Raw genomic sequence first — 11,580 nt, 5'->3', positions numbered from 1 at the left:
GAAAGGAAAGATGATGAAAGACAGAAACCATGTCTGTCTGTCTGTCTGTCTGTCTGTCTGTCTGTCTGTCTGTCTGTCTGTCTGTCTGTCTGTCTGTCTGTCTGTCTGTCTGTCTGTCTGTCTGTCTGTCTGTCTGTCGTTCTGTCGGTCTGTATTTACTGTAAATGTTGGGGTATGTGTACGTGCCGTCCGAGCGTGCGTGCGTGCGTGCGTGTGTCTGGCTTCCTGTACAATGGCAACAGGCCTATAGTGCAAAAGTGTTCGCAACTTGATTGCCGTGCAATAATTTGCCTTCCTGCAGCTTGCTGCTTTTAGACAGAGAGACAGAGAGACAGAGAGAGAGAGAGAGACACAGAGAGAGAGAGAGACAGAGACACAGAGAGAGAGAGAGAGAGAGAGAGAGAGAGACACAGAGACACAGAGACACAGAGACACAGAGACTGAGAGAAAGAGAGTATAGAAAAAGAACAAATTGAAAGACAGAGAGGGGCGAGGGAGAACATTACAGTGCGGGAGAGATGGAGAGAAGAGCGAGAATGAACGAGAGAGCATGCAGGAGAGTGAGGCAGAGAGAGAGACAGAGAGAGAGAGAGAGAGAGAGAGAGAAAAGGAAAGGGGGGGAGAGAGACTGAGCGAGAGTAGGGGCGGGGGGGCAGGAAACAGTAAATGTAGTATAACATTAATAACTCAGCACTTTTCTGGGTCATTCTATTCAATGACCCCAAACACACACACACACACACACACACACACACACACACACGTGCGCACACGCTCACACGTGCACACGCACACACATATACACACGCGCACACCCGCACGCGCACACGCAGAAGGTTCACGTGGGGGCTAGTATAAAAATTGGAGCAAAGGTTTGTGGCTAAGGTGGAATGGAGAGTCAGAATGCGTCCGTCCACGTGCGAGCGAGCGTGCGTGCGTGCGTAGTGTGTGTGTGTGCGTGCGTGCGTGCGTGCGTAGCGTGCGTGCGTATAGTGTGTTGTTTCTTTCTCTGCACTCTTCTTAGATTCCATTTCTTCACCTTGGCAGTCTTTCTATTCTATTTGCCTCTTCTCTTCTCTTCTCTTCTCTTCTCTTCTCTTCTCTTCTCTTCTCTTCTCTTCTCTTCTCTTCTCTTCTCTTCTCATTATATCCTCGTCCCTCTCTCCCTCCCTTCCCCGATCTCTCTTCCTCTGTCTTCATGCCGGAGGGAAGGTCTTGTTCCGCGGTTCGGTCTGTCACTCATTTGCGGTTTCCGTGACAACTGCAGTGATGTTACCGCGGTTTTGCCAGAAAACGGTTTTCCGAGATCACATCGCCTGAGGGTCCTGACCTCTGACACACACACACGCACACACACACACACGCACGTGCACATGCACGCGCACACGCACACGCACATGCACGCACGCACACACGCACTCAGTGGTGGGAAAAGTACAGACAGATGGAGGGCGAGTGTGTGAGACTAAATCAGACTCGACTTTATTGTCACATCACAGTGAATTTCTGCAAGCTCCGTCATTTCTGTTATTTCCATAAAGGAGAAGAGCGGTGGGAGCAAGGGAAACAGAGAGAGAGATCAATAATAAAAGGAGATATACATCAGGGGTGGGCGGGCGGTGTTATTGCCCAGAGGGGCCATACTGACTTGGTTATAAGAGAGTGAATAAGGGCCACACATTGGACAATTGAAATGACATGTGAAACACATAGTTGCTGAATGATGTTAAAACTGCCTTCATTTTGATAGACGTGACAGATTGCTTTGCTTTCCAGTCCGGAAGCCTTGTGTGTGTGTGTGTCCTCGCTTCACAGCACAAGAACTTTCTGTTACAAAATGAGTTTTGTTTTACAGCCGGATGTGTCACTCTGGTCTATACTCTGAAGTTATACAATGAGAAGATGACTTCTACGAAACAAGCCACTTCAACTTTTAAATTGGCATACAAATTCATATCTTGCCAGGTATATACGATATGAAGAGCTTCACAGGCACCCATTTCGAATGCCATCAATGCATTGAAAGAGACAAAATCAGGCTTGATCAGAGCAGTAAAATGCTCTAAGTATAGCCGTCTACTGACCTTTGACACCGACAACGCGTATTGTCAACTGACTTTGTGGCCGATTAAGACTGATGTGAGGTTAAGGGACTTATACGTGGCTGTCCTATATGGACAAAGCAGTGGAATGGTTCCAACATGTAGACACAAAGTCTTGCGCAAGTTAGGCTAAATTACAAACAACAACTAGTTAGTGCTCTGAAAAGGTAACTTAGTCACTACTGTAAGTCACAAGACAACAATGTTCATCTACTGTAGCTCACTACGATGAACTAGTCTAGATGGAAGCATGTGTTCAACAACAAATCAGTCATTTTAGTTCTGATTGGCTTCATGCTATGGAGCAGATGGCTAAAGGTGGAGGCACCTTAACACTGGAGCAGATGGCTAAAGGTGGAGGCACCTTCACTCTGGAGCAGATGGCTAAAGGTGGAGGCACCTTAACTCTTAGACTGCCACCATTTATTGATAAATTAGGACCTAATTCACGCCAGCATTTTTTTAATTTGAGCTTTTATTTTGAAAAGCCACATTTTGCCTCAACCGGAAGTTGTCTTATTCCTGCCAGCTTTAAGTTGCCATGACAACCTTTGTTTACATGATCGCGTCATTGCCCGTACACTTTAGCCCTCCACAACGTCGGCTCGTGCCGTCAAAGAAACGCTGTTTTGACCAAAAATGCCATCTGGGACAAGGAATAGGAGATACAGGCGATTGAAAGAAACTGATAGAATGGATTCTTATGGCGACGAAGATCTAAGATGAACGATCCAATGCTGTGCTAACAACACAGCTAGCTAACCGGCTAACGTAAGTAGCATTATGGCTCGATCGATCAAATGCACTATAAAACAACAATTGCCGAAGGGCTACGGCAATGGCGGCAAGTGTTAATATCAAAATTAGGCTTCAATTGCCGAAGACTTTCGGCAATCGCGGCAAGGGGGTTAACACTGGAGCAGATGGCTAAAGGTGGAGGCACCTTAAGGCTGGAGCAGATGGCTAAAGGTGGAGGCACCTTAACACTGGAGCAGATGGCTAAAGGTGGAGGCACCTTCACTCTGGAGCAGATGGCTAAAGGTGGAGGCACCTTAACACTGGAGCAGATGGCTAAAGGTGGAGGCACCTTCACTCTGGAGCAGATGGCTAAAGGTGGAGGCACCTTCACTCTGGAGCAGATGGCTAAAGGTGGAGGCACCTTAACACTGGAGCAGATGGCTAAAGGTGGAGGCACCTTCACTCTGGAGCAGATGGCTAAAGGTGGAGGCACCTTAACACTGGAGCAGATGGCTAAAGGTGGAGGCACCTTCACTCTGGAGCAGATGGCTAAAGGTGGAGGCACCTTAACACTGGAGCAGATGGCTAAAGGTGGAGGCACCTTCACTCTGGAGCAGATGGCTAAAGGTGGAGGCACCTTCACTCTGGAGCAGATGGCTAAAGGTGGAGGCACCTTCACTCTGGAGCAGATGGCTAAAGGTGGAGGCACCTTCACTCTGGAGCAGATGGCTAAAGGTGGAGGCACCTTCACTCTGGAGCAGATGGCTAAAGGTGGAGGCACCTTCACTCTGGAGCAGATGGCTAAAGGTGGAGGCACCTTCACTCTGGAGCAGATGGCTAAAGGTGGAGGTACCTTAACTCTGGAGCAGATGGCTAAAGGTGGAGGCACCTTAAGGCTGGAGCAGATGGCTAAAGGTGGAGGCACCTTAACACTGGAGCAGATGGCTAAAGGTGGAGGCACCTTCACTCTGGAGCAGATGGCTAAAGGTGGAGGCACCTTAACACTGGAGCAGATGGCTAAAGGTGGAGGCACCTTCACTCTGGAGCAGATGGCTAAAGGTGGAGGCACCTTCACTCTGGAGCAGATGGCTAAAGGTGGAGGCACCTTAACACTGGAGCAGATGGCTAAAGGTGGAGGCACCTTCACTCTGGAGCAGATGGCTAAAGGTGGAGGCACCTTAACACTGGAGCAGATGGCTAAAGGTGGAGGCACCTTCACTCTGGAGCAGATGGCTAAAGGTGGAGGCACCTTAACACTGGAGCAGATGGCTAAAGGTGGAGGCACCTTCACTCTGGAGCAGATGGCTAAAGGTGGAGGCACCTTCACTCTGGAGCAGATGGCTAAAGGTGGAGGCACCTTCACTCTGGAGCAGATGGCTAAAGGTGGAGACACCTTCACTCTGGAGCAGATGGCTAAAGGTGGAGGCACCTTCACTCTGGAGCAGATGGCTAAAGGTGGAGGCACCTTCACTCTGGAGCAGATGGCTAAAGGTGGAGGTACCTTCACTCTGGAGCAGATGGCTAAAGGTGGAGGCACCTTAAGGCTGGAGCAGATGGCTAAAGGTGGAGGCACCTTAACACTGGAGCAGATGGCTAAAGGTGGAGGCACCTTAACACTGGAGCAGATGGCTAAAGGTGGAGGCACCTTAACACTGGAGCAGATGGCTAAAGGTGGAGGCACCTTCACTCTGGAGCAGATGGCTAAAGGTGGAGGCACCTTCACTTTGGAGCAGATGGCTAAAGGTGGAGGCACCTTCACTCTGGAGCAGATGGCTAAAGGTGGAGGTACCTTCACTCTGGAGCAGATGGCTAAAGGTGGAGGCACCTTAACACTGGAGCAGATGGCTAAAGGTGGAGGCACCTTAACACTGGAGCAGATGGCTAAAGGTGGAGGACCTTCACTCTGGAGCAGATGGCTAAAGGTGGAGGTACCTTAAGGCTGGAGCAGATGGCTAAAGGTGGAGGCACCTTAACACTGGAGCAGATGGCTAAAGGTGGAGGACCTTCACTCTGGAGCAGATGGCTAAAGGTGGAGGTACCTTAAGGCTGGAGCAGATGGCTAAAGGTGGAGGCACCTTAACACTGGAGCAGATGGCTAAAGGTGGAGGTACCTTCACTCTGGAGCAGATGGCTAAAGGTGGAGGCACCTTAACACTGGAGCAGATGGCTAAAGGTGGAGGCACCTTACACTGGAGCAGATGGCTAAAGGTGGAGGTACCTTACACTGGAGCAGATGGCTAAAGGTGGAGGTACCTTCACTCTGGAGCAGATGGCTAAAGGTGGAGGTACCTTAACTCTGGAGCAGATGCCTAAAGGTGGAGGCACCTTAACTCTGGAGCAGATGGCTAAAGGTGGAGGTACCTTAAGGCTGGAGCAGATGGCTAAAGGTGGAGGCACCTTCACTCTGGAGAAGATGGCTAAAGGTGGAGGCACCTTCACTCTGGAGCAGATGGCTAAAGGTGGAGGTACCTTAACTCTTAGACTGCCACCATTTATTGATAAATTAGGACCTAATTCACGCCAGCATTTTTTTAATTTGAGCTTTTATTTTGAAAAGCCACATTTTGCCTCAACCGGAAGTTGTCTTATTCCTGCCAGCTTTAAGTTGCCATGACAACCTTTGTTTACATGATCGCGTCATTGCCCGTACACTTTAGCCCTCCACAACGTCGGCTCGTGCCGTCAAAGAAACGCTGTTTTGACCAAAAATGCCATCTGGGACAAGGAATAGGAGATACAGGCGATTGAAAGAAACTGATAGAATGGATTCTTATGGCGACGAAGATCTAAGATGAACGATCCAATGCTGTGCTAACAACACAGCTAGCTAACCGGCTAACGTAAGTAGCATTATGGCTCGATCGATCAAATGCACTATAAAACAACAATTGCCGAAGGGCTACGGCAATGGCGGCAAGTGTTAATATCAAAATTAGGCTTCAATTGCCGAAGACTTTCGGCAATCGCGGCAAGGGGGTTAACACTGGAGCAGATGGCTAAAGGTGGAGGCACCTTAAGGCTGGAGCAGATGGCTAAAGGTGGAGGCACCTTAACACTGGAGCAGATGGCTAAAGGTGGAGGCACCTTCACTCTGGAGCAGATGGCTAAAGGTGGAGGCACCTTAACACTGGAGCAGATGGCTAAAGGTGGAGGCACCTTCACTCTGGAGCAGATGGCTAAAGGTGGAGGCACCTTCACTCTGGAGCAGATGGCTAAAGGTGGAGGCACCTTAACACTGGAGCAGATGGCTAAAGGTGGAGGCACCTTCACTCTGGAGCAGATGGCTAAAGGTGGAGGCACCTTAACACTGGAGCAGATGGCTAAAGGTGGAGGCACCTTCACTCTGGAGCAGATGGCTAAAGGTGGAGGCACCTTAACACTGGAGCAGATGGCTAAAGGTGGAGGCACCTTCACTCTGGAGCAGATGGCTAAAGGTGGAGGCACCTTCACTCTGGAGCAGATGGCTAAAGGTGGAGGCACCTTCACTCTGGAGCAGATGGCTAAAGGTGGAGGCACCTTCACTCTGGAGCAGATGGCTAAAGGTGGAGGCACCTTCACTCTGGAGCAGATGGCTAAAGGTGGAGGCACCTTCACTCTGGAGCAGATGGCTAAAGGTGGAGGTACCTTAACTCTGGAGCAGATGGCTAAAGGTGGAGGCACCTTAAGGCTGGAGCAGATGGCTAAAGGTGGAGGCACCTTAACACTGGAGCAGATGGCTAAAGGTGGAGGCACCTTCACTCTGGAGCAGATGGCTAAAGGTGGAGGCACCTTAACACTGGAGCAGATGGCTAAAGGTGGAGGCACCTTCACTCTGGAGCAGATGGCTAAAGGTGGAGGCACCTTCACTCTGGAGCAGATGGCTAAAGGTGGAGGCACCTTAACACTGGAGCAGATGGCTAAAGGTGGAGGCACCTTCACTCTGGAGCAGATGGCTAAAGGTGGAGGCACCTTAACACTGGAGCAGATGGCTAAAGGTGGAGGCACCTTCACTCTGGAGCAGATGGCTAAAGGTGGAGGCACCTTAACACTGGAGCAGATGGCTAAAGGTGGAGGCACCTTCACTCTGGAGCAGATGGCTAAAGGTGGAGGCACCTTCACTCTGGAGCAGATGGCTAAAGGTGGAGGCACCTTCACTCTGGAGCAGATGGCTAAAGGTGGAGACACCTTCACTCTGGAGCAGATGGCTAAAGGTGGAGGCACCTTCACTCTGGAGCAGATGGCTAAAGGTGGAGGCACCTTCACTCTGGAGCAGATGGCTAAAGGTGGAGGTACCTTCACTCTGGAGCAGATGGCTAAAGGTGGAGGCACCTTAAGGCTGGAGCAGATGGCTAAAGGTGGAGGCACCTTAACACTGGAGCAGATGGCTAAAGGTGGAGGCACCTTAACACTGGAGCAGATGGCTAAAGGTGGAGGCACCTTAACACTGGAGCAGATGGCTAAAGGTGGAGGCACCTTCACTCTGGAGCAGATGGCTAAAGGTGGAGGCACCTTCACTTTGGAGCAGATGGCTAAAGGTGGAGGCACCTTCACTCTGGAGCAGATGGCTAAAGGTGGAGGTACCTTCACTCTGGAGCAGATGGCTAAAGGTGGAGGCACCTTAACACTGGAGCAGATGGCTAAAGGTGGAGGCACCTTAACACTGGAGCAGATGGCTAAAGGTGGAGGACCTTCACTCTGGAGCAGATGGCTAAAGGTGGAGGTACCTTAAGGCTGGAGCAGATGGCTAAAGGTGGAGGCACCTTAACACTGGAGCAGATGGCTAAAGGTGGAGGACCTTCACTCTGGAGCAGATGGCTAAAGGTGGAGGTACCTTAAGGCTGGAGCAGATGGCTAAAGGTGGAGGCACCTTAACACTGGAGCAGATGGCTAAAGGTGGAGGTACCTTCACTCTGGAGCAGATGGCTAAAGGTGGAGGCACCTTAACACTGGAGCAGATGGCTAAAGGTGGAGGCACCTTACACTGGAGCAGATGGCTAAAGGTGGAGGTACCTTACACTGGAGCAGATGGCTAAAGGTGGAGGTACCTTCACTCTGGAGCAGATGGCTAAAGGTGGAGGTACCTTAACTCTGGAGCAGATGCCTAAAGGTGGAGGCACCTTAACTCTGGAGCAGATGGCTAAAGGTGGAGGTACCTTAAGGCTGGAGCAGATGGCTAAAGGTGGAGGCACCTTCACTCTGGAGAAGATGGCTAAAGGTGGAGGCACCTTCACTCTGGAGCAGATGGCTAAAGGTGGAGGTACCTTAAGGCTGGAGCAGATGGCTAAAGGTGGAGGTACCTTAAGGCTGGAGCAGATGGCTAAAGGTGGAGGCACCTTAAGGCTGGAGCAGATGGCTAAAGGTGGAGGTACCTTAAGGCTGGAGCAGATGGCTAAAGGTGGAGGCACCTTAACACTGGAGCAGATGGCTAAAGGTGGAGGCACCTTCACTCTGGAGCAGATGGCTAAAGGTGGAGGTACCTTCACTCTGGAGCAGATGGCTAAAGGTGGAGGCACCTTCACTCTGGAGCAGATGGCTAAAGGTGGAGGTACCTTAACACTGGAGCAGATGGCTAAAGGTGGAGGCACCTTAACTCTGGAGCAGATGGCTAAAGGTGGAGGCACCTTAAGGCTGGAGCAGATGGCTAAAGGTGGAGGCACCTTCACTCTGGAGCAGATGGCTAAAGGTGGAGGCACCTTAAGGCTGGAGCAGATGGCTAAAGGTGGAGGCACCTTAACACTGGAGCAGATGGCTAAAGGTGGAGGCACCTTAACACTGGAGCAGATGGCTAAAGGTGGAGGTCCCTTCACTCTGGAGCAGATGACACGTTTCCATCAGTGTCTTGCTGTAGGTTTGTGTTTGCCTCCTTTCTTTCATTTTCATCAGAAATGCTGTCCACTCAATTCACATACGCACTCCGTCGAATGTTGGAGCAGATCATCACGGACTGGTCAGGCTTCGTGTGATGTCTGTGCCGCGGTTCCAATATTAGTGACGGCACGACCCAAAGGCAGCACTCTATTCATTCCTGTGCTCAAAGCGGGTCTTCACGGATCTGCCCAGGCGTTGTTGCTGCTGCTGCTGTTGTGTAAGGATGTTGCGCTGGACGGTCCACCTGAAAGGGGGGCCAAAGAGGCACCTCCCTGCTGCTGTGGCAGTGGGTCACAAGGTGTACGCCTTCGGAGGGCTGTGCAACGGCGAGGCCTCCAAGTACTACATGGACCAGATCGACGTGAATGTCTTCAACGCGCTGTCCCTGCGCTGGATCAAGCTGCCCCCCGTGACGAGCGGACCGGCGGGCGACCCCCTGGAGGAGGACGAGGTTCCCTCCATGCGCTACGGCCACACGACGGGGCTGATCGAAGACATCATCTACGTCTGGGGCGGCGTCAAGTACACGCTGCACGAGTACTGCAACGTGGCGTACGCCTTCCACGTCGACACCCACCGCTGGTTCCTCCCCCGGATCTCCGGGAGCGTGCCGGGGCCGAGGAGCGGCCACTCGGCCTGCGCCCTGGACAGGGTCATGTACATATTCGGAGGGTTCAACAAGTTGACGAAGTACAGCAATGACATCTACAAGCTGGACACCGCCACGATGGCCTGGTCTCTGATCAACACCAGTGGCACCCCGGCGCCCGCCGGGTGGTGGCACTCGGCCACGCTCATCGGCACAAAGATGTTCATATTCGGGGGCATCGGCGAGCGGGACCTGCAGGACACGCAGGCCGGGGACTACGTCAACGTCCGCGTGTTTGACACGGAGACCGACTGCTGGCTGAGCACGCCGTTCGTCCACCCGCTCCCGGAGGAGCGCTGGTCTCACTCGGCCTTCGCCTACAGGGACGAGCTGTACATATTCGGCGGCCACAACTATCGCCTGAACCGGAACATCAACGACCTGTGGAAGTTCAACCACGAGACGTTCTCCTGGAAGAGGGTCGAGCCCAAGGGGAACATCCCGTGTTGGGTGTACCGGATGTGCTGTTGCCGGGTGGGGTGTCTCATCGTGCTCTTCGGGGGCTACATATCCGACGACCTGTACATCTTAGACTTGAGTCCTAGTCTGAAGACGTTGTGCAAGCTGGCTGTCATTCAGTATCAGCTGGAGCAGTCGGGACTCCCGTGCGATGTCAGGTGGGAGCTGTCGGTCATGCCTACCAACGGTGACGGCACCAAAAGGATAGAATTAGTTCCAGGAGATGGGACAGAATAAAGGGAAACGTGAGGAGGGTCATTCATCTTCATTTAGATTTAGACAGAAAGCAGAACACCGGCGTGTGCTCAGTCATACCCAGCAGGAACTAATAAGCATCATAACGGGGGGAGAATGGAGAACTCTTTACTGCCAACTGAACTGTGCCACGGCAGGCATGGGCCGCAAAGAAGAACATCTCTCAGAAACAGAAACGCATGTGCCCAGTTGATCTCCACCGGGGATTAATGTAGTTATGGAAGGGGAAACATCTGTTTGTAGAAGGAGAAGTACTGGCAGTGGGAGAGGAAAGTGACTGCAAAGGTGGAGACCTTTGTCCATGTTTTTGTCCTTTTTTTTGTTTTCTTTGTTGTTTTTTTTCTGCTGCCTCTCGGCCATGTTTAAATTGGCTGGTTTACAACGTGTGGACTTTGACTGAACACTTCCAGCAGAATTGATAACAGTATACAGGGTCAAACTATATAGGATATAGCCCCCCTCAGGGGGCTTGTTTCCATGGTGGTCCATTGTACTTAAATTCATCAGTAATACATAAAGGACGAAGTGGATTACTGCATGGATCCAGTGTGTCAAACAATTCTGACGTTGCAGTTGTCCTCCTGGCCCCCAAATTGTCCCGATGATGGTGACAGTGACCTGATGAAAATAAATTGGGTGCCAGAGACCCTCCGGTGTTAAAGACCAGACCATTGACCTGGTGTGTTGTAGACGTTATTAGTGTAACCCGTCCACAGATATACATGACCTTCTCCAAGACACTAGGCTATAAGTGGCACCACCACTCCTCCTCTGCAACAGTCCCAGAAACATTGAGGTTGAACCATCTGTGGGTATAGCCCCCACAGATGTCGATAATATCTTCAACCAACACATATTGGCCCTCACACTTTGACGGGACCTCGTGGTGTGACGTTCTTCTCTTCCACTTAACCGGGGCGACTGCATCCAGCCTGAAGACACTGAGTTGAAAACCTTCACGTCAATCTGAACCCTATATATATATCACTGTATCACAGAATCGTACAAAAATGTATACAGCTTGTGCTCCTCTGCATAGCAACATATAGGCCATAGCAGTGGTGGCAATTGTGTGCTTCCACAAATCTAAAGCCCATTCATTTTATTAATGTTTTTAAGCCTGGAACCAAGCCATCCAGGCTCCTGTTGACGGCTTTCACTTGACGGAGTGGCTCAACCAGCACATACTCCCTTTTCACCCCTTCTTCCGGGTTGGAAAAGTGTGATGGGCGGGGCCTATTTGTGGCCTCTGTGCGTTGTCTCGTTGTCTCACCTCCATGCGCAACCTTGTGAGCCCATTGGTCAAAACCGCTTTTGCTTTTTTCATGCGTCTGGTCTCGGACAAAATAAGCTGCAGTACCCACCATGTCCACTGCGCTTCACTTCTCCCTCTCAGTTATGGAGGCTTGGCTGGGTGGGCCAATGACTGTTGATCAGTTGATCTCCTATATATGGCACATTGAATACCCGTGCGCTACACACACTACACAGCACTCAGTCTGTTCAGCAGTATTGATGAATAAGCTCCTG

The 11,580-nt window shown here is 51.2% G+C and overlaps 1 protein-coding gene across 1 annotated transcript; it reads left to right on the top strand.

Moving 5' to 3' along the window:
- Positions 1 to 8,910: 8,910 nt before the first annotated feature.
- Positions 8,911 to 10,032, top strand: LOC308335312 (kelch domain-containing protein 3-like; the record flags this gene model as incomplete). Its single annotated transcript, XM_080792331.1, has 1 exon — positions 8,911 to 10,032. One exon carries the CDS (start codon positions 8,911 to 8,913, stop codon positions 10,030 to 10,032), a length of 1,122 nt encoding a protein of 373 aa, XP_080648457.1.
- Positions 10,033 to 11,580: the final 1,548 nt, after the last annotated feature.

This window comes from Protomyctophum bolini, assembly GCF_963924005.1.
Source record: "Protomyctophum bolini genome assembly, chromosome: 20".
NCBI lineage: Eukaryota > Metazoa > Chordata > Actinopteri > Myctophiformes > Myctophidae > Protomyctophum > Protomyctophum bolini.
This window is presented reverse-complemented; position numbering and strand designations above follow the sequence as displayed.